This window comes from Neolamprologus brichardi, chromosome 14 (assembly GCF_056152115.1).
Source record: "Neolamprologus brichardi isolate AB-2024 chromosome 14, ASM5615211v1, whole genome shotgun sequence".
In the NCBI taxonomy this organism is placed as follows: Eukaryota; Metazoa; Chordata; class Actinopteri; order Cichliformes; family Cichlidae; genus Neolamprologus; species Neolamprologus brichardi.
In genome coordinates this window covers 24,696,506-24,720,405 of record NC_142117.1, presented here as the reverse complement: position 1 = coordinate 24,720,405, position 23,900 = coordinate 24,696,506, and the positions used below count along the sequence as shown (strand labels likewise).

The following is a 23,900-nucleotide window of genomic DNA, read 5'->3' as shown; positions in this document are numbered from 1 at the left end:
ATAAAACAGCTGAATGACATCCTGGCCCGGACCCACACCACCCGCACCCTCCCTCATCTCTTTTCCACAATCCCCTCTCCCCACTGGGCATACATTCAGCCCCACAGCTCCTCCCCCTTTTCAGTCCAAAGCAGACAGAGAAAGGCGAGCGGGAGTGTACTCTGCTTTTCACAGCGTCTTTCCCTCCCTCTCTTATTCTCACACCCCTCCTCCAGCCTCTCACTCCCCTCCCTCTTTCAGCTTTGGGGAAGCAGCGATCAGACCCTGCCCTTTTCTGTTAACAAACAGACAGAGCAGAAAACAAGCATAAAGAGACAGAAAAGCACAGGGTGAAGACTGAACTGACTGACAACGAGAGGCAAGCAGTGGTAGTGGCAGATTGTTCTGAGTTTGGATCAAACGCTGAGTGGGATCTCTCCTCTCTTCTCCGTTGGAATACCACTGCAGGGCTGGGAATCTTATCCCAGTCCCGCTCCTGTTCCCCCAGCTTAGGCAGCTCCGCTCTAGGATGCTGTGAAGGATGGTCCACCAGGAAAACTGTTCGTACCAGGTATTTGTCTGACCAAAATGACACAACAAACATTGCTGTGCTTCAGCTGGCAGTCTTACAGGCGCAAATTGATGATGATTCTTTTTATTTTGTTACGTGTAGCGTTTTATAAATCGTAAGTTTTTCCCTTCAGTGAAGCTTTAAATGTCACATTTGAAAATAGGACACTCAGCACACATGTGCAGGACTTGTGTGTCACTACTGAGAATCAGACCTGTGTGGGAGTGTTGCTCTGTCTTTTGCAGTTACGTGATTGTGTTGTGAATCTGATGGCTGTCTGGTTGCTAAGAGAGAACTTGACTCCAGGGAATAATGTCCTAACTCCCATCCACCTCCTCGTCATACAACCCCTATAACATGGAAACATGAGTTTTGCATGGAACTGCAAGTTTATATTCTCACAACTAGCCGATGTAAAGGATTTTCAAAGCTGTGAGATTCATATAGCGGCGCAACAATATTCGTTGTATGGGGCAGAAAACATCGTGATCAATGGAATTTAAATGCTTGGAGGGTGTGCTTGTGTGTGGATTCATGTTTATGGCCGTGTGGGTGACCCTGGTGGGACATGTGACAGCAGTGTCCTACTTTATCTAACTAAGAATTGGGAGAAATGAAGCATCCGTGATTAAAGGCAAGCATCACATCAAAGCTGTGCATCCGGTTTTCTATAACCAGCTCTTCTCAGGAAGAAAATCTGCAATGCAGTGAAGATGGAGAGTGGAAACAAGCAGAGAGGTAGATGAAAGGCACAAGAAATGAGGGGATATGCCGGGGGAGGCTGCGAGGAAGGAAAAGATGGAGCTTCTTTGATGAGAAGAAACAAGTGTAGAGAGTCCCAGAGAGATGGACGGGCCTTGTGGGTGTACTTAAAGTCTTTCATCAACATGTAATATGGAACTTCAAGATGAAAACTCCATATTCTGTCCTTTAACCGCAACATTTTGCATGTAGCTCAAATTCACTTGCATGAAACCTTCAGCTGAGTTGATCAAGCGTACTCCCAAGCGGGTTATTAACAGTTCCCAAATGCTCAAGTCTCTACAATTATCCACATTTGTGCAGTCTGATCTCTTGGCTGTTTCATGCAAGTGCTCTGTATTCTTAAGATTATCTTATGGAATCAATAAACTGCCCTTAAAAAGATATAATATTTGTATTATTCCCTATGCGTCCTCCACATATCAGTATTTGCGTGTCAGGAGGGCGGATTTGCGCTCGTGTTGGGTTAGGGAGCAGTTGTGTAATGGGATAAGGATTTCCTGCCATGTTTGTGGCAGATAAAGGCTCGATGGAGTGACTGAGAAATGGCAGGAATGAAGGAAAGAGCACAAGATAACCAGAGATGCCAAAGGGATAGTGGAGATGACAGATGAAAGGCAGAGATGAAACAGTAAGAAAATTGACACCTCTGGCTGAGCAAAGTCCAATAAGAAGTGTGCAGACAGCAATGACGAGCAGTCTTGCAAGGCAACTATAATAGATAATACACATGAAAAAATAATCATAATCATCTCCAGTAAAGAGGAAGGGAAAATTAAGGAGATGTTAAAAAAGTTAAAAGCAGAGATGGCTTTAATGTGGCAAAAATACTGGAAAAGAGCGAGATGGAGAAAATAAGAGAAAGAATTCGAGCGGTAAGCGGAAGAAGAGGTTCAAGCTCTTCTGATAACAGCTACTCTCTAGAGGCCTCTCAATTAGACTGGTAACCTGGCAACCAGCAGGCAGACAGCGCCCCTCACACACACACACACACACAGAGGGATGGTAAGTAGCAAAGGGCAATGGCGAGACAGGATTGAAGAGAAGGAAAGAGTGAGGGGTGTGATGTGACATAAAATTGTCAGAGAGTAGATGAAGTGGAAAATAGAGAGAGGTCAGTGTGGCCATGTATGTGCCCATCTCTTTTTTAAGATCAGCATCGGTGTTTTGTCCTGCTTTAAATAAGGTGTGGTCCTCTGTGTTTGGAGGTTAGCAGTTTAAATCCTCTTTTCTTCCCTTTCTATTCCCCACATACCATATCAGGCGAGCTCCCACTTAATGTCTGATACCATTAGCCAATTAGGAGGCAGGCTGACCCTGGGAGAACAAGAAAAGCAGCCATTTAACCCGCAGTCATCTGAAGCCATCAATCGATTAAGGTTCTAGTTAGTTTAAAGTCCAAAAAGAGGAAAACATTGTCTCTTTAATAACCAATCATCTGCTAGATCTCCTTTATCTCTGTGCTGCACGTCATTTCATTAAGTGTTTAAGTGAGCCAAAAGCTCACGCAGACCCTCTGTGTGTTTACTCGAGTCTGAGGTCTCGGTATGCCGCCCTGTTTTCAGATTCTCGTGTAAATCTATAAATCTCGCAGCGCCGTATTGCTGTCAGCAGCAGCAGCAATAACCAGCAGGGTGAAGGGTGATGGGGAGATTTATCAGCTTGGCCACAGTGTGTCATCCTGGGCTGGAGGAATATTGTCAGCTTGCCAAGGCCTGGAGGTGTGTGTGGGGGGGGGGGGGGGGGGGGCACTCTCACTGAATGCTGAGTACTCCCACACGTAGTATTTGTATGTACATATGTATGTGCGAAGATTGTTGTATATTTATGTTGGGGCTACATGAGCTCATGCAGTTTTCCAAGCTTGATTGGAAAACGATGGAGAGAGTTCAAGTGTAACTGTATATGAGGTGTGGCCTAATGAATTATAAATGAGAGTACAGTAAAGTAGATCGCACTGGTAGATCATTCCAGCCTGACAGAACCAATCGATAAGTTGGTGCAATAAGCAAAAATCTATGGAATTACTGTCAATATTGTTTTCCATAGTTCACTAGGCCATAGACCTTAATACATTATGTTTGTATAATGTAAGTGAAAGGCATAAGTTTACACAGAGATAAACATATGTATTTAAACTTATTTCCTTTTCTCTGATAATACTAACTTGAGCTTTATGTGCTTCTTTTCATGCTTTTCAAATTTAATGCACAAGCATGTGATGCTGTACAACTTCTTGCCAGTGCTCATGTTGCTTGTTGGGCCTGTTTCTGATTTATTTTTTAATCAGTCCTTTAGCAGTACTGGCCCTAAGTCCAGCTCACAGTTTGGCTTTCAAAATTGTGCAAACTGCAGAAAATAAGGCTTAACTTTTGGACTTTCGATGCATTTTGGTGCAAAGCAGAGGTCTGAGTCATTGTCGGTTTTAAAACCCTTTTGCTGACAAACATCCCCCATGGGGTAATGTCGTAATTACCCAAGCCAAGATGTGGTCCTGATATATTTATTTGATTCACAAGCGCAGTGTTTCTTTGTAATGTGGAAAAACTGACACTGATAGTTCAAAACCCCATTTGTTTTTCCTAAGACGTGTCGAGCATGTGTTTTGGATTTTCGGATGTGGACGTTTTCAGACCTTTTCTTTGTAGCCCGTGTGGAGGTTTTACTTGTGTGGCCCACTTGAGATCAAATTAGGTTGCATGTGGCCCTTGAAATACCTTTCGATTTATCTGGCTGACCTAAATACACCCCTGATTTGGCAGGTTATACTGTAGGCCACACTAAACTCAGGACAGAGCCGACACATAAAAGGGAAATGTTATGAAATTATATTGAAAAAAATACTAAAAACTTTTGTGCATATCGTATTATTAACATAAAACTCATAACTCATATTCCCTTGCCTATATGGACAGGAAGATCAGAAGGGAAAATAAGAGCATTTCTTTCCCTAAAAGACACCCAGACAGTATCATTTTTGGATTAATTGCATTGCATCATGATGTATGTGCCTGGGATTGCATGAGTTTTGAGTTCCTTAACATCACTCTAACAGTATGTTTAATATTGTGCAATTTACCAGAATTGGAGCTCCCTCAAAAGCATGCCTCAGTGTGAGTTTTGCAGACTTCCCGATGGGCTGCCCTGTGTTCCTTTCACAGCCCAATTTGTTTGGAACACAGGGCATCGCCATGGAGAAATTCTTACCACGTTGCTATGGTAGCAGACCCCGTTCTTTTCCTCCTCTTTCCAAAATAAGATCAGATGAGAATATGTGGCGTTACTTTCAAACGTGTCAGTAAAACTGATATGATAATGACATACAGATATTAGAAAGATGATAAACAGTAAAGATGTGATTGTACAGCATGTGCACACGCATGCGTTTGTTACTATTATCTTTGTGAGGACATTGGCATATTATGTATTTCCTAAAGCTAAACCTTTATCCTAAAGCCAGGTCTTCCCCCTTCAACACACCTTGTGAAGTGTGACAGAAAATGACGAGCAACCAGACTGTCCTCACTTCCTGCAAGTGTCCTCACCCCTAAGTTCTCAATTCTGTATTGGTCCTCACAAAGATAGATATACAAGTACAGAAACACACATAGCGCCACTGGCCTTGGATCCCAGGCGTACAGGAGGTGCCAGGAACCCTCTCCCACAGTCACCCTCTGTTCACTTGGAACAATAAGCCTTTCTGTGTGTATATGTGTCTCTCTGTCTTTCATACTCGCTCTCTCAGCTGACCATAAAGTCAAGTCATCACCTATACTAGAAGAACTAACTTGCATGTGTGCAGGCTCATGTGTGTGTCTCAAATGTAGCTTAAAGTACCCACAGTTCACTTTGCCTTTGAACTGTCAGTAGGGAATGTTTGCACTAGTGAGTGGATGTGCATTTGTTTGCCTCCTTTGCCTAGGTAGACCAGGTAACCAATTCCTCCCAGCCTCCTATCACACTTGAATCAGTGGTGACTTCACCTTCACGATGAAGTCAGCCTCAGTAATGAAGTCGAGATCCAGCGGGGCAAACTCTGCCCCACCCTCTAACTCCAAACAGGCCGCTCTCGCTGACGGCTACCACTGGCTTTATCAGCCTGCGCATGTATGTGTGTGTTGCATGTATTGTCCCCAGCAGCACCCCAGTGTGGGTGGATTCAGGAGACAGCCAGACAATTCGCTGTACTCTGCCCATAATCCACAGGGATCAACACTGAATCAAATCCACTTCCTATTTTCTCCACTTAACCCTTCTGTGTGTGTGTGTGTGTGTGTGTGTGTGTGTGTGTGTGTGTGTGTGTGTGTGTGTGTGTGCGTGCGTGTGCGTGTGTGTGTGTGTGTGTGTGTGTGTGTGTGTGTGTTCAAAAGCTCTTTGATGTTATCATCCAATTGCATTATTCCCCAACTGTCTTCCTCTTTGATATTTTTTCTCGTGTTATTCTCATCTGCGCGCTCTCTCACTCTGAGCAGAGAAACAGATGAATGTGACTCATGTTCATCAGTACCACTTGGCATTCTCTTCCCTCTCGTCTTCTCCTCACAATCCTCGTGTACCCCTTTGTCCTTGGCTGGGTATTTTATTTCTTATCTGATATCCTCGTCTTTCATTTAGATCCCTCACTGTTTAGCGTGATACATCATATGAAGCCACCTGTAGGCGGTGGTTTAATGCTTCAAAAAAAAAAAAAAAAACTCTATTTAACTTTCATGTCTACTCTGTTTGAGATCAGGGTTAGCTTGTCTAATTATACAAGGCTACCATTGTTTCAGTTGTTGTTCCTAATACGTAATAATGATTTTAAAATACTGCTGCAAATATATCGTGAATATCTTAAGCTGTTTTCCCACATGAATTACAAAGAATGTTTGAAAGATTAGAGTACATATAATCCAGTACAAACAAAACATGAAAGACAGTAAACAAAAAGTCACCTTGAATTGTGAGAAAAAAGGTTCAAATTACAATGTCAGATGGAGCAAATGGTCATTATGATCTTCCCCCCAACCTGCTGAGGGTCCCGGGCAATTGTGCCCTTGAGATGACCCTCATTTCATACAGATTCTGAAAGTAACTAAGGATGGCACTGGATCCTGCATGGTCACTAATGCCGTTTGATACACCCTCTAGCTAGCTAACACCCTCCACCTTCAATCAGGCTGGAAATTTATCCAAGTTATCTTATTTCTCATCTAGTACACTAACTACTGGAAATGATCCTCGTGGCCTGGGAAGGCCTTATAGGGTATACGAGAAGCAGCACACATGTTACAAGGTAACATTGCATGTGTAAAATACTTTTCACTTCTGGGATTCTTCTTCTTCTCAGATTTCCACCTTTGGAAATACTGTGTGTGTACTGATGTATCTTGTTTTCCATTAAAAAAAATAAAACAAACCTGAAAAATACAACTGTGTATTGAATGCATTGTGCCTGAATAAAATTTAACAGGAAGGAGTAAAAACGATAACATCAGTTGTAATCTGTCAGAGATGTGCTGGCATTTTGTCATTATGAAGTAAAAATATAAGTGAGTACCAGATTTGTCATTCTAAGTTCTCGTCGTACCGGCCATTTTTCTGTGTAACCAGCTGACGGTGTGTGTGTGACTGCGTGTGTTTGTGTGAAGTCATGTTCCCTGCAGTGTGAAGCTGCAGCCATATCTGGATATAATTTTCTGTCTGGGCGGCTATGACAAATATATGAGTCACGGGTCAATAACGTCTCACAAAGATGAGATCATTACACACCGTGGAGAGCTCAGATTGAAATTGTAAGTCACCGATACAAGGCACAAGCAATCTCTGTGTGTATGAGTGAGTGAGTGACTGTGTGTGTGCTTGTGTGCCAGACTAATGGTCTATTGTGCTCTGTCAGGGTTTATTTAGCTGGCCGGGGCTGTGGGGTTTGCTGGCTTTGGAGTCTGGACCAGGCACTATTTTTACCTTAGCAGGAAGGGAGTACACCACCTTCTCTGTTACATATGCTCACTCTTAAACATTCATTCACCTTCAGTGTATAGTCTGATTTGCAAAGTTTTATCATACGCAGAAATCCTAGGTGGGATAGACTGGGAAGAAATATAAAGAGCGAGAGATGACGCCCAGGAGGGCTTTTAGACACAACAAAAACCATCAAAAACACACACAGTCCCCTACACACACATACTGCGGATATCCCTGTCCCATCGCTGAGGTGTCTCTTTTCAAACTGGTGGTGAGCAGCTGCTGTCCTCGTGTCAGGGCATGAAGATGAAACAAACACCCGTCTGAGTTTCTCTCCTCGCTCTCTCTCTCTCTTTCCTGTCCTGAGCTGTGAGAGGCTGCCCTGGCCAGAGGGTGGAAGGTAGGGAGGGTCTAAAGGGGCTTTACCTCTGACAACTATGCTTTTTCAGTCCTGTGGGAGAGGCACGATGAACCTATAGACCAAGCGTGCAGAGTATTCAGAGAGTGCAGGGAAAGAGAAACAGCGTCACAACATGTTAGGGTAAGACGAGGAGAAGACACCAGTAGAGGAGTAGATAGGGGTCAGTTGACTGGGATTATGATGCATTTTGACTGGACTAAAGCTCAGGAGTCAGTGTGGACTACAACCTACTGACTGGGACGTAGAAGGGAAAAGACAGGAAAACGGAGAAGGAGAGAAGGATGAGGGAGGCACTGGATAAAACGGATGTATGTGGAGGGGTGGATGATGTCATCAGGCAAGCCTCCAGTCTCTACCTCAGTGATGATTATAAAGAGGTAAAAGAAAGTATGGAATCAAATTTTGATCATTAATTGCATGATTTGAAAGTGTGTGACGTCAGCAGGTGGATTATTTTAGGTAATATCCATCCCCGTGGTTATGTTGGAGGTTTCTTCTACTTCGTGTCTGCCAACTTAAACCACTGAACATACTTTTGCTCTGCTTTGTGACAAAAATAGAAGTTCAAACTTAATGCAAAGTGTAAAAGCGCTACTACAGAGTTCGGAGTTAACTCAGTTCCTAATGCTGGCATCTGTCATTTATTTATAATCAGTATGAAATGTTTTATTTGTTTAATCCAATCCAATGAATACACTAAATTGTGCGTTTTATGATGGCCCATTAACCTCACTGTGAGTAAAAGCCTTCATAACTCCACCAAGTCATTCTAGAAACAAGTCTTCTACACCTTTAAAGGCACTTATTTGGGAAGTTATTTGGAGGCCCTAATTTAACTTTAATGGTCATGGGGAGAAAAAAACTCTACAGAATCTGCTTAAAATCTGATAAAAATGCTTCAAACGTTTTCTTGATTTAGGCCCAAAATTAAGTTTTAAAAGCTCATGTGCCCTGAAAGTTAAACCTCCACCTCAATCTTTGGTGGAATTTTCCCACAGATTTCAGTTCAGGGATCCTTTGAGTGCTTTGATGTCTTTATAATATAATAATGTCTCTTACTGCAACTGGCTCAGAAATAGTCCAACGCAACACTGCACTGTGTAAGACTGACATCATTAGTTCAAGGATTTGCTAGAGAGAGAGCTAATGGACGAATAGTTTTTGTTAGTTCCCAGTCTCCTCGGTGAACTAACTCACCTTCATACTGAACAGAGACGTGATAGTGAGTTTCAGCTTCTGATTTAATTTTCAGCAAGAAAAGTAATAAAAAAAAAATCCAAATGGCTGAACTTTCCTTTTAATCCACTTTTGCGTTTTGTGCACAGCTGTGAATGCAGCTCAAAGACCGATGCTGATGTAGTTTGGGTGTTGAAGCACTTACATATTTGGGCCACTGTTATGACAAAACAGTATGAGTAACCAGGGTTTTATTCTGTAACTCTGCTGCACTTTGCTCTACAAATACTCGGCCCTTCTGCTTGAAAGAATGCTCTAGTGTCACATGGTGGACCCATTGTCCTGTCCAAACCCACTTCATGCTCCTTATCTCTTCTGCCTCCCTTTGTCAGACCCCCCCCCCCCCCCTTCTTTTTTTCCTTTCTCCCACCAAAACCCTCCCCCACCTCTTTTACCCCACATGAACATTCATGTGTAGCCCAGTGCCACTTGTTGAGTTATTCCCTTCCAATCTGAGTGACAGGAGCAGCCTTGCACTGACCTGCAGATGAACCATACGGGGGGTCAAAGGTCAGGCCTCTTATCTGGGATGGAATGTTCCACTGCCTGGACAGACGGGTCTCAGATAGCATGAGAAAAGAAGACAGTCTTACACACACAAACACACACCTCTTTAGAGACATTTAAAGAAATCTGTGCACTTCGTCTGCTGCTGAGATGAGAATATCACTGCCGTGTAGATGGGAAGGCTCTTCCAGTAGTCAGTCAGTTTAGCCTACAGGGTGTAAAGCTGTCCTCATAAAGCTGTGAAGCAGGTGCCATCCTCAGAAAGTCATTGTATAACTATATGCCAAGAAGACCACGAAGATTTGACACTTTGTTCACGTTGATTTATTTAGGAGTTACTTAAACAAAATCTCATGTGCTATTTTGCTTTAGATATGCTTCTAAGTAGCTATGCTGTATAATGGATTACCAGCTGCTGGACATGCACTCACTGTTTTCGAACTGTAATTGTACATTACAGTGGTACAGACAGTGCAGACAAGCAAGAAAGCAAAAATAGAAATGAGCATTTTCCCCTCGATGTTACATTTTAAATTTTAAATATAGTCAAGTTGATCCAGTTTTACTCTAAGCCTGCAAGAACATCTGTGTGAAATGTGAAAGTATGTAGCACAGTCATAACAACTGGCTCACGCAGAAGACTTTGTGGCCTTGTTTCTGTTTGTAAAGCTGAGGGTTCAGCAGCATCCCACTGTTAGTCCTGGAAAATATACGTGAGTGAAGTCATCCCTGTTTGGATTCACACCATCACACAGAAATTTCATAACGCAGCAACGCACACGCACATCGACACAGCACCTTCGCTGAAAACAAGCACTTAGTCATGCCCAGGTGTGCTCCACTGTCATGCATTTACTAATAATATACATGAAGACCTGAAGTCTGTGCTCACAAGAACGGCATTTTTGTGCAAGTGCATGTGTGATAACAGTGGGTTCTTGTTCTCAGTCAGGGAGTAAGGTCCGGGTCACTGAAAAGACTCCATTGTGCAGAAAAAGAGAGACCACTTTGTAAGGAATTGTGTGAAAAGAGATGAAGAAACCTTGTAGAGCACTCCTCAGCCGAAGCCAATACCATATGTCTCAAATTCAACAAAAGTGATCCCCATCTGTTCCAAACTTTAACTTCCCTTGCTCCACCTGTCCACCAAGTCTCCAGACACTCAGCCTTTAGTTTTTTGGGTTAATCTTGATGAAAAAAAAGATAAAGTATGCAGCACTGATCACATTCCTTAGCCAGCGCCTTCGCAAAGGAGTGAAGGGGTTTATAAGTTTTAAAGAAACACTATCTACCACATATTTTAAGTTACAGTAAAAGAAGGCTTTCAGAGACTGAAATCAGAGAAAAGTCAAGCACAGCTGTACTGATTCATGCACATCCGCATTTACATGTAAACACGTCTCAGATCTTAACCACTGAAAATATTCTGGCCACGAGAGCCAACAATTTTGTGGGAGGCAGAAGGAGGATGCTCTTTGCTGGTGCGGATAATTAAATTCATCTCCCTTCTCTAATATAGATTTTCAGGGAAGATTTGAAGGCTCAAAACAAGCACCCTGTCGTCTGCTGCCAGGCCTAAATCACCCTCTAGGCCTGCGGATGAATGGTTGTACTGCAGAGTGGAGAGGAGGAAATGCCTTTGTCAATGAGGGTTTTTTCAGCAGAGGAAATTGCTTGGTGATTTTGAGGAAAAACAGAAATTAGTCCAATTGTGTTGGTCCCAATCTAATTTGGAAAGTGATGGCTCTAGTGTTTAGGCCAGGAACTGATGGAGGTAGTTGGGATGATCTCTCATTCGGTGTCTCTTACTCGTTTCATGCATTAAAATGTTAATGTAATGGATCCAGCAATTTTCCATGTCATCGTCAAGTGGAAATGCTCATTTGTGCTCTGTGGATTTTTAGTTTTTCTTCTTTCTGCGGAAGGATATTTAGCAGAAAAATTACAAAGTAAAGCGCACGGAAAAATGTTTGAATAGCAAACCTAATGAAAAGGGTTTGTGTGCCTGGAGCCTGTGACTTGCAAGGTTTGCTTGTCATTCAAAAGTCACACCTGTAAGAGGTGGAAGTGAATATGGAAACTTTGACAGGATGTGATAGCTTCCTGCGTTTGAAAAGTATGTAATTAAACTGATTTTCAGTCAAGGCAGAAACTGAAACTAATATGAAATATTAACATTTAAAGAGAAAAAAACATGCACATTTTTTTTCTGCCCATTTCACACTTCCTCTTGTTAGTTGCATATCCAACACCTTTCTAAAAGGTTTATGGATCTCTCATGATGACTGTTTTACCACCTGCACGCACACACAAGCGCACAACGCAAACAAGCAGTATAGCAGATGACGCCTATTCAATGACAGGAAGTTGTTTTGTCAGGCAGGTGTCAGGTGCAGAGCTTTGCAGAGCCACATCTGCGTGATGTAGTCGTCTACTGTCACCAGGGGGCGATGTCAACAATATAACAGCCAGTAATGTGGGCAAACAAATGTGAAACCAATATGTAGTGCGCTGTGGTGCTCGCCGAAGAAATGAGAATAAGTCTGGGTAAATTCACCACATAAGAACTTATCAGTCACAAGTCGTTAGCCAGTGACCACGCAGTGTCAGATCCACACCTCACATTATCACCACCAGCAACACGCATGTGCGTCTCCATAGCCTCTGGTTGGTTGGATTGTAATAATCCTTTCCTCTGTGTAGTCAAAGAGTTATGCTTACGGACACAAACACAGCAACATTAATCCAGCTTTAATCCAACTGCAGATCAGTGTTACAGTTTGACTCCCAGAGATTTTCCCACTTCTTTATTGAACGTAATGTTGTTTTGTGTGTCTTCATATCAGTTTTGACAGTGCATCACGACTATACCTGGCAGGGGCGTAATTTCCAGGGGGGTTAGGGGGTTACGACCCCCCCAATAATCAGACCCAGCCAATATAACCCCCCTAATAAAATTAAGAATTATCTTGCATTAATAGGCTGTTAAATTTTCTTTACTCATTTCAGAATTTATACAGATTTACTTATTTGTTTAGACAGAGATCTTGACCCCACCCCCACCTCCACCAAATGTTCAGCACAAAGTTACGCCCATGATACTGTTTTCTTAAACCCGCTGGTCTGCTTCTTTCCTTCTTGTTTTATACCATATAATTACCAAGTGGATATCTTTGTGTTCTGCAGTGTTAGTCAGACAGACGACACGAATGTGAAGATGTAACCTTGAATGAATTGAAGGATTTCTTGGCTGACTGAGAAAATATTCAGATTAAAAACAACCCTGGCTTTCCTGTATTCACTGTTTGCATTATATAAAGGAGTCGAACCAGCTTAAGAGTATAACAGTAAAACTCATAAGCAGTGCTGTTAATTATTGCTCTTGAATATCATCAGTAACCAGCGTGTCCTTGAGCATCCCTGTTGCACATTATTGCAGCATATGCTTTGTCTTCTGCATCACTAATGTATTTAAAAAACTCTGAACTCTGATGACTGGACATTAAATGTAAATCTGTGCTGCTGAGCTGAATAGTAAAACATTACTAAAAACTGGATAAACACAAAGCTGTTAAATAGAACTGCATCTTTATTTCCACCTACAGTCTGCTAACAGATGCCCCATAAGGTCTTCAGCATGTCTTTACCTGTTGTTAAGGTGACATTAATAACATCCAAAATATCCCCTGAGCCTTCGTGAAGAATTCTTTCCCACCCATCCCTCATTTTAGTCTTTTCTTAGCGCTCACCACATGAGCGGAGCATGCAGTTACCAATGCTCAGTGAGCCTGCTGCTTTTGATTCTTACCTTTGCTTGGAGCTACTGTTCAGTGGAGTAACATGAGTGACAGCTTTGTTGCAGTCAGTATGAGTGATGTGTAGTATACGTGTTTGACCTGCACTGTGCCACACAGGCTGCTGTTGCACCTTTGAAGCGGTGAATTGAAACTTTCAAGTGTGTTCTCCAGGGAGTGTCTCAAACAGAGCAGTGCCAGGTCCGCTCCTCAACATGCCAGTGCGTGTTTATGTGTGTGCGTGCTCACTGCACAAGGAGTGTCTTGCGGCCTCTTGTGTGGAGTGGGATTATGTTAATATGTTAATTTGTCCTCAGTGAAGGCACTCTCACCAACGCCTGCACACAATTGTCAAGAGAGACAGGCAGTGAGAGAGGAAAGGTGGGAGAGAAGGAGTTGAGAAAACGAGTGGGAGAGAGGTGAAGGTGTGATGTGCGATTTGGAGTAGCGTAACGAACAGAGGGTTAGGATGGGCCTGAGGATGAAGATGAAGAAGAAAGCATGTAAATGGAAACAACAAGACAGATGAGCAAGGTGAATTTTTTGAGATGGTTTGCATGAAAATAGGAAGGAGATAAAGTAATGGACAAACTCACAAAGACAGGAATAGTGACTGTCAGTCAGGCAAACACCACAGGTATCTCTTTCCTGCTTAGCACATTCTCACCTCAATCTTACGCTCTCCTTTTTGCCAATTTGCCTTTTCTAAGACAGAAATACAGGCCAGAAATATGGGAAAGAGAGAGACTACAGACAGAGCAGGAATGTAGCAGTTACATGATATATATCTTAGAACAGCACCCTGGTTCCCATAAGACATTAATATGTCATCATTAAGGATAGCTTTGCTGTGCACAAACCAAATAGTTGATTTAACCTCAAATCATGTAAAGCTTTGTTTTGTAAACCTTTCCCTCCCTTCAGGTCCCCAGACTCCCATTTGAGAGAAGGACGTTTAAGCACTGCAGTGTTTGGGGCAACTGTGTATCAAACAACCTGCAAAAAATTCTGCAGAGCTTGTCCTTCAAAAATGTGACGCCACAGCTTAAGTGGGTCACTAGTAGCGTGCATCTCTGTCTGCTGTGTTCACCTGTTATCAGCAGAGGCGAGATGGGTAGCTGGTGCAATTTTGTATGAGCACTACCCGTGCTGAAGCTGTCCTGAGCTACGGGAAGAGGCAAGGCAAGAGAAACTCTGAAACTGTGTTGTTTGGACTTTCTTGCACCTTTAATTATGCATGAAATGTGCATTAGAGTAATTTCTCAGGGGTTTATCCTATATAAACTCTTGCACGTTGTCTGAGATATCAAGTGTTGTTCTCTGAATCAACAGTACCACCTCCTGGTGAATCCTGGTACTGTCAACTTCTAAAGGTCTAATATTTCAAAAACAGGTTGTTGTTGTTTTTTAGTAAATCAGCCTACACCATGCTTTGTATCAAAGGTGGCTAAGACAGATGCTGCTATAGATATGCTTGCATCTTTGGTTTGTACAGTCAGAAAGTGATCAGGGTGGCACTGCTTTCTATCTGTGCATGTCCTGCGGGATGAAGCTTACTAAAAGGGAAGACACTTGGCCTAATTTCGAAACTGCAATATCAGTCATCAAAAAGATCACAAAAAGTAACCAAATCCTGTTAATTTACTGTTGCAGGCCCAGAAGAATGAGCGGGAGTCTATCAGGCAGAAGTTGGCCCTGGGCAGTTTCTTCGATGATGGGCCGGGCATCTACACCAGCTGTAGCAAGAGTGGCAAACCCAGTTTGTCCTCAAGGTAACACAGCTGACATCTCCTCGTATAAGCATGTGACTAACACTTGGAAAGTGTTTGATTGTGTGTGTGCGGTTTTTTTGTTCGTTTGTTTGTTTTGTTGTTTTATTTTGAAGTGTGTGTGTGTGGAGGGGAGGGTGTTATGCGGTCACATAATTCTCTAAATGTGAAAGTGCGCTGAATCAAAATGTATATCTATCAAGTTCTCTTTACTGTCATTGGCAGCTGAGTGGGGTAATGTCATATAGTCAGACCTTGTGGTTTTTCACTTCCCAAGAAAATACCAACGTGTGTATGCACAGAAGCACACACACATACACACACAACCTCCTACTTGTACCTTACTGGAACTGCAGTGCTCATCGTATCCCCGTGATTCGAATCAAGTGGATTTCTCATTATTTGTGGTTAATCGTCAAAGGGCAGTATTGTGCAAAATAAGATGCACTCATCAGTTTGACATTAACATGATGTTCTCGAGAAAACCCTGAAATGAGGAGCTTAGTACATTTATGAATTTTTCATACTGGAGCACCAAAAGACTGTTTACATCTTATGACACACGTCTCGGGCATTTCCATCTCTTTCTATTCAGTGCTAATTGTCAGCTGATATATTAACCAATGCTAATATGACTGAGCCAGATTTATATTGCCAACCACATATATATATACATATATCAGCCAGGCCCTACACTGTTTATTGCTGAACTTCTGTTTATCGTCTCCTGGCTGTCAAAAAGTCACTTTAGTGGTCTGTGCAATTCAGAGAGTGTTTTGATTCTCCTTCTCTCAAAAAACCAACCAGCCACTCAGGTCCTATTTTTATTGGGACTGATTGGATCTATGCTATGTAATCAATCACCTCTGTTTGTAATTACTCTATTGAATTAAGCAGATTATTGATCCACAGTGGGATGGAGCTACACCTTGCGACATTTTGTTCTTCCATGGCACAAATACACCCCCTCTGGTCCAGGCAGATTGCAGCAGACCTAGCTGAGGCCACCTGGATCGATGCAAAGGGGAGATGATTAAAAACAAGAGCTCTCTTTAATTTTATCTTCAGCTGGCACTTTTCTCTGCTCATGAAGGGCACTTGTTTCTATTGGGCTCTTCTTTCTTATTCCTGTATTTCTGTGTTTTAGCACATCGAAGTTTGTGTTTGCTCTCTTACACTCGCAGCACTCTTTGTAAGAGCAGCAGTGCATCAGTGTTCATTTTGGTGTTGCTCCAAGTCTGCGTCAGTCACTGCAGAATCAACTAACAAGTGAACCAACTTAACGTCTGCTTTGTGCTAATATTGTTTTTCTCTGTGTTTTCACGCCTCTCTTTCAGGCTGCAGAGTGGGATGAACCTACAAATCTGTTTTGTCAACGATAGCGGCAGCGATAAGGACAGCGATGCAGACGACAGCAAGACGGAGACTAGCCTGGACACACCTCTGTCCCCTATGGTATGCACAGATGCCCACACGTCCACCACTGAAGCCCGTGCCAAAATTCAAAAATGGAGAAGAAAAAAAGGACTTAAATCCTGATATCACTATGCGATGTTTATTAATGATGATATGAAAGTAGCAAAGTGTAAAGATTTGATTGTATCAACGGAAAATCAAGAAATGATAAGAACGAAAGCAGATTAGTGGGAGGGATAGTGTGTTCAATATGAATCAGAGAGATAACTGGCAGTTTAGCACCTTTATGAATTTCTGTCCTCGTGTTTTCTGCGCTGTTCACCAGTTCACAGTTCCAATGAAAAGCAATTTGGTAGGTGCTCGCTGAGGCCACGGGTGACTGGCTGCGATAACCTGTTATCACACTGAGACATACTTAACAAAATGAGAGGGAGAAAGATCAAATTTGAGCCTTTTGTCGCACCCATGTGCATAATGACACTCTCATCAGTGTTAAAATCTGCATACCAAAATGCCAAGAAGTCATGAGCGTTAACTCCTTATTACTTCCTCTTTCTTGTGTGATCCATCCGTTATTTTCCCTCTAACTTCCAATTGTGTTTCCTCTCTCCTTCAATTATCCTATTCCCATTTTACCTACTCCCTACCTTCCTCCTCCCTGCAGTCCAAACAGAGTTCTTCCTACTCGGACAGGGACACCACAGAGGACGACTCGGAGTCTCTGGAGGACATGGACTTCTTGAGTCGACAGAAGAAGCTGCAGGCAGAGGCTAAACTGGCCCTGGCTATGGCCAAGCCCATGGCCAAGATGCAGGTGGAGGTTGAAAAACAGAACCGCAAAAAGTCACCAGTGGCTGACCTGGTCAGTTCCAGAAATCTGAGACTGTCTGTTTAGCTGTTTATTCATGTATTTCCTTTTTTGTGTGTTACTCATACAATCTTTGACCTTTCACAAGTCATTTTAAACGGACTGGCATGACGGAGTGGTGATTAAGCGCTATACAGATATTATTAGACTTAAACGTTCTTGATTAAAATTAATTAGTTTTTAAAAAAACAGGGTGATGATGTTGTCAGTGTATTTTACATTTTCTCTTCTGGGGTCCAAAGTGGCCAAAACATCATAAATATTATTATTACAGGACTAAAAAGACAATTTTTAACAATGTATGGATCTAACAGCTGACTTCTGACTCATGTAAACTGTAAGATAGACTGTTTAAGACACTATACATGCTGGAGTGACCCTTTTTAACTAAAGTAGCAGCTGAAAGAAGCTCGTGAAGCTCATGTGAACAACCTTAGTTACTTAGAAGCTTTTTTACTTTTGCTCAGAGAAGGTTTAGAGTATGTCTCGGCCAGATCCTGTTTTTATATGAGCCATAAATAATTTTATTTATCCAAGAGTAAAAGCCTAGAGAAAGTGAAAGATGAGCAGTTTAGGTGATGTCCCTGAGGACTGACACTTTTACTGTTTGCTAATAATCAGGGGAAGAGGCGTCTTGTAGCCCTTAGGATTGTTAATGCTCTCTCTCGGTGGCACTTTTCTGACACGGCTTACGCTGGGATGTAATGGAAACAAATACCAGTCAAAGCCCACCCACCCCTCCTCTGTTTCCTCTCCTCTTCTTAAAGAGAGGAAGGTGATGACAGCCCCGCTCATCATTATTTCATTCACTTATGTCTGCCCCGCTGCCTCCTCCGGAGCACGCACGCCAAGGGACACTCACACATCCACGGTGTCACAGATGCACACTTTGTTTCCACGCGCACTTGAAGTCAGAACTTTTTTACTTATTCAGAAACGAGAAGGGCAACTCGCCCGGGTCCATCTATAATTCATATGCCAGAAAGCATCGACTTTGGTGTTCAGGGATGTAGCAGTGCTCAGCAGTCAGAAGACATCACCGTCACACGCTGACACGACCCGCAGTGAATTTTAAAATGTTTTAAGGCTACAGCTGCCCGCCCTGTCCGCAACACCAGAGATCTGTTAAACTGCGTTCATTACAAATGTCAAGTGGTGAACGGTGATTCCCAGCTAAGAGTGCTTTTACCACAAGTGGTTCATCTGCAGGCCTCAACTAATTTGAAAAAGTGTAAAATTATAATTAGTTTAAAAAAGACGTCCTTTAAGATATCATTACAAATTAGTGTAATGCTTATCTTAGTGAGCTGAGACAGAGGAAGTCAGAATAAACTACACCCTGTTTAAATTCTAAGGTTTTACATATTTAAAATAATCTGGTCCTTAGCAGTTCTTAAATTTAGGTAAATACCTCAGGTGAACAAACCATGACATGTTATACTGTGTCATTATGTATTTAATATAAAACTGAGCCAACGTGTCAAAGCAGTGTGTGTGAAAACGTAAGAACACCCTTAATGCTTCCATAGGAAGTGTAAGCAGCAGCAAGGTGCATGGGATTAACGTCATCAGCACGTGTGAACAAATCTGTGAAGTTTCAGGTGTGGGTTAGAGAAATGCCAAGGAGGAAAGACATAAGGAATGACCATGCATCATTCTAAGAAAGATTATTCACAAGTGGAAAATACTGAAGGCTCAAGAGTGGATGTCCCAGAAAATTCACCCCAAAGTCAGACTGTGCAATGCTGAGAAACTGTAAAACCCCCAAAGCCACAGCTCAAACTCAGTCAGTTAGCATAATAAATGTTAAAGTTCATCACAACAAAATCAGGAAAAACACTGAACAAGTGCGGCTTATTTGGAAGGGTTTTGGGCAGCAAGGCTCTTCTGTCTTAAAAAAAAAAAAAAAGGGGAAATGCACTTTTTCAGTTCAGTTTCATTTATATAGCTCCAAATCACAACAGCAGTCGCCTCAAGGCGTTTTATTTTGTAAGGTAAAGACTCTGCAATTATACAGAAAAAGCCCCATCAATCATAAACAAACAAACAAACAAACAAAAAAAACACGACAGCACGGATTATGTTTGCAAAATTACAACTGAACGAACCACAAGACTTGTGGAACAGTGTCCCTTGGACAGATATTTGGTCACAGCACTACATTTGGGAAAGTCCAAACACTGCAAATCAACACAATCAGCACAAACACCTCATACTGTGATGATTCGGATTTGTTTTGCACCCCCGCGACTCGAGCAACTTGCAGCCATTAAGTCGACCGTGAACTCCTGTGTTTCCCAAAGTATTGTAGATCTAAATAGACGATTTCTCCAACAGCTAAAGCTTGGCATAAAGCGTCATCCAGCGGAACAATGACCCCAAGCACAGTGCAGATGTACAACAGAAAGGCTGAAAAAGAAATGACTCAAGGTGCTGCAATGATCCCGTGAAGGCCGAGTTTGTACTATGCCCTGATATGTAAAACTTTTTGTTATACACAGCTTTCAGTAACCCCGAGTCAGGTGTAGACTTTTAATGTTTTATACACAATCTCTTTATAAAACCTTAAAGCAAAGACATCTTGAAGAAAACTAGCTTTTCCAAAGCAAGAATGGGTCAAGATAATTAAAGTAGCCCTAAAACTCTAAGGATAAACAGGTGAAATAGTTAATTGCTAAATCATTATCCTTCTTTAGCTCTGTGTAGATAAACTAAAGATAAACAGGTGAAATATTAGTTAAAGCTAATAAAGCTAAAGCTACATTACTAACAAACAGTTAAAATATATACGAAGAGTTTTAATATATACCTACAGGTAACAGGTTGAATAAAAAATTAAAGATAATCCATAAAGATTTTAAATATGAGCTAAAGCTAATGCGTTTGTAGCTAATACTAGATGCTAATACTTCATTGCTAATACTACTGGATAAACAACAGAAATGATACGCTAAAAGTAAGTGATGACGTTTCTGATGAAGTGGCCAGACCTGTGTTGTGCCAAAAAGTGATTGTCTGCCAAAAACTGATTGCTCGTATTTAAACTGCTATAAGTAACTTGTTGGCCTATACTATGTGAAACATATGTCAAATGCATCCCTCATGGATGACACAAAGTCATATTGAGCCACAAACAACATTCGTGTAACAAGGTAGAAGCCGCAATCAGTTTTTGGCAGCGACTTTTATAGAACCTTTATTTATGCAGTTAAAAAAAAAATCTCATTAACATTAAAAATGTATTTTGTAAGATTAAGTTGGCCAGGAGGACAGCAGAAATGGCAGCAAATATTACAATAGTTCTGTAAAAATATTTTAAGTGGAGATAAAGGACCGGATTGGTTATAATGTGAGTACAATAACACAGAGTTAGCATTGTGGACTATGCAGGATACTTGAAAAAACAGATAATCTTTTAATTCTATATATAACCCCTTTGTAAACGCTGTTCACCGAAGTCTATTTACCAACATACATAAAGATATTACACATAAAAAATACACGGAAACATTGGAAATCACTTTTTGGCAGGCAATCACTTTTTGGCACAGCACCTGCCGCTGGGCAAGAGAAAAGAACGGAAACTGTGGCCTGTGCAGTGAGATTACACCTAAACATCCGTCTGCTGGTTAGAGAGTCGTCCTAAAATTTCAAGCAGAATCACTGAGAGAAAGTGAGAAATGAGTGAGAGGGAAATGGGGGCAATAATTTGTTTCCACTGTAAAGCCTCTAGTTTCTTTCTTGACTTCATTCACAAAGCGTTACAGCTCCTCAATATGACACAGAGTCATCACTGGAAATTATCTTTCTGGTTTTCAATATTCAGATGACAATTAGCAGTACGGTCAGTCTACCACAGAAACTCAGAAGTTGAGTCAGGACTAATACCAGTCTCAAGCCTTTCCCATAGCCCACGCATGCTGACATCACATTTCTCCTTATGTCACTCTCAAGTGACCTTCTTGTACATAGCCAATTTCCCGAAACTGAAACTTACGCATGACAGCCTCATATATACTTGCTCCGGTAGTAATGTGAAAGTGAAATGAGACTACCAAGAAGAGCGAGCCCACGCACCCCTTACGAAAAGAGAGCATGAGTGCGTTCTCTACGCGTTTATCTCCACTAAGGCTGGAGGTGAAAGTGGGCCACGACCGAGGAAACGGGCGCTGGATGCAAAGATAAAGAATGCAGACTGGTTGAGACATATTGTTAAGAGAGGCAGAGACAGAGAGGAAATGATCCGCCCAGGTGAGCCTCACTAAGCACACGTGATGCTTTAGTGCTTTTATTGCATCTGAAGGAACCGGTGCTAGTGCAAGGAGATTCTGACATACACAAAACCAGCAGAAGAGCCTAAAAAAGTTTAAAACATATATATACATGCACTAAAATGCTACACAGATTCTAGCATGTTAAAAGTAATAGTGAAGGGAGAGTTTAAATATCTAATTTCTCATCTCTTTCTCTTTGATTACATGCTCGGTGTTTGCACTACAGGTGCAACCGACTGTGATTTCTTGCTAACTTGCAGCATCAAAAGGTTCCAAGAAAAGAGAGGTGATATAAATGTAAATTAGATATGAGATGACTCTGTGAAGTAAAAATAATTCAGTGGTCTCACTGTTGGCCCCTGCTGGAGAGACAGCACCCCACAGAGACACCGAGTTCATGTGCTGTGGACTTGTATAAGGTGCTGTCAACATGTTTGTGAACAAACAGTAGCGCCTACTTGAAATCCCCCACCTTTACTGCCGCTCAAAGGAAAAACAAAGGGAAATATATCCTTTTGTTTCACCAGGGAAGCAGGAGCCTGGGATGCATTCATTCCTTTTGCAGAATGCAAACAGAAAGCTTTCAGGCAAAACAGCTGACTCTTTTATTTCCCACTCGGATTCAGTTTCACTGCCCTTATTCTGCTGATAATTCCTGACAGTGTGGGTTTAACCGGGTTCACGTTTGTTTTTCTTAAGGTTGTTTTTTGAACACAAAAAAAAAGCAAATCTAATCAGGCTCAGATGTCAGATTTAAGAGTCTGGGAGCAGTGAATGACAGATCAAATAGTCATAAGATTGAATGAAATCTGCCAATGTCTGAAGTTTAAAATAGAGATTCAATGAAACATAATTCAGAACTTGTTCTTATCCATTAAAAAATATGTCTCTTTTCTTCTAAATCATGAAAAATGACATTCAGGTTCGGATAGTACAGAGTCTGTTTTGTTGCAAGAGTTAAATCATTTGACACAAACACTTAAGGATTACCGATTGGATTCAGGGTTTTTGCAACTGGAAAACAAAACAAGCATTCGTTGTCATCCAGAAGTCAAAATGTTGCATTATTAACTCAAAATTTCAAATCAACGTTCAGAATAAATATCTAAAAAAATGAGAAAATCCATTGAAATTTTGAGATATTGAACTGAAAATTGATTTTTCTGGTTATTTTTCAGTGGCAGAAACAAGCTTCCACAGTGAAGTTACAATAAACTCAGTAAAACTGAATTTATAATCTTTTGTGATTTAATAAAACTCATTGGAGTTTATGTTGAAATTGAAATTACATAAGTTAAATTTTATACTTCTATAAGTTATATCAAAGATAAAATACCAGCTTTAATTCTGTGGGGTACATAATGTATTTCATGTGTGTTTGGGTAAAAACACACATGAATACTGTACTTTAAAAGAGATTGTCAAGAAAAAGAAAACACGTCTAAACATTAAAAGCCTTAAAATGTAGCGAGCTGGTAATTCTTAAGTTGGATCAAATGATGCACGAATCAAAGATTCTGTTATCGCTGCTGTCAAAAAGTTATTAAAGTTATGACTTAAGCGTTTGAAAACAGAGCAAATGAGCAAATCGCTGGAGAGCAATTTCTGTGTTCACAAAACAATCAGTCCTTCGGTTTCTGTCGAGGAAATAAATGTGTAGAAAAGCTGCGGTGAGGAACTGAAAACATGTACAGCATTTACCATGTTTTACCATAGAAATATAATTAACCCTTTAAAGCCTAAACCACGAGATAACTGTCAGAAAAATCACATTTGTTTAAAAAAACTGGAACGTTTATTGAAGCCTCTGAAAAATTTGAAATAAAAAAAATGAATATCAATTTGAATATATGAGTTTTCGCTACATTCGGCATTCGTTTCTTTAAACTGACATAAACATATAAGGGGGTTAAAAAAATCACTGATGATGTAGAGGTCTCGAAAACTGACGTATCAAATATGATACACTTGGCGTTACAGCGATAAAACGTATAAACATAAAATATAAGACGATGAGGATGAGCCACTTTCCAGTGGCGTGAGGGTGTGAAGGGCAATTTGTTTCTAGGTTTGACTGTGTGGTTTAAAGGCTCAGGATCATGAGCTGTAGTCACAGCCTTTATGGAGCTTTTTGCACGTTGGATTTAAGGAATATTAAATGCATCAGTTTTCTATTAATTTGATCATTTTGTCATCTGTAAACATTCAAATATAATTATTTTTAAAAAGTAAAGAAGTCAGTTGTGCATTTTGTGCTTTGGTTATTAGCGTGAGGTTTCACTATCCAATTAGGGAAAACACATTGTCTAACAGGGTTTTCTGCTCTTGTTTTTTCTCCCCTACATAACTCTGTGTGT

General features: G+C 41.2%; 1 protein-coding gene across 2 annotated transcripts in view; it reads left to right on the top strand.

The window, feature by feature from the left end:
• The window catches only part of schip1 (schwannomin interacting protein 1), a 217,200-nt gene that overhangs the window by 190,298 nt on the left and 3,002 nt on the right, over positions 1–23,900 (top strand). For both annotated transcript variants that reach the window (XM_006795311.2, XM_006795313.3), the window contains 3 exons: positions 14,870–14,988; positions 16,323–16,440; positions 17,066–17,263. In XM_006795311.2, the coding sequence (XP_006795374.1) occupies positions 14,870–14,988; positions 16,323–16,440; positions 17,066–17,263 (435 nt within the window). The remainder of the gene's footprint in view (positions 1–14,869; positions 14,989–16,322; positions 16,441–17,065; positions 17,264–23,900) is intronic.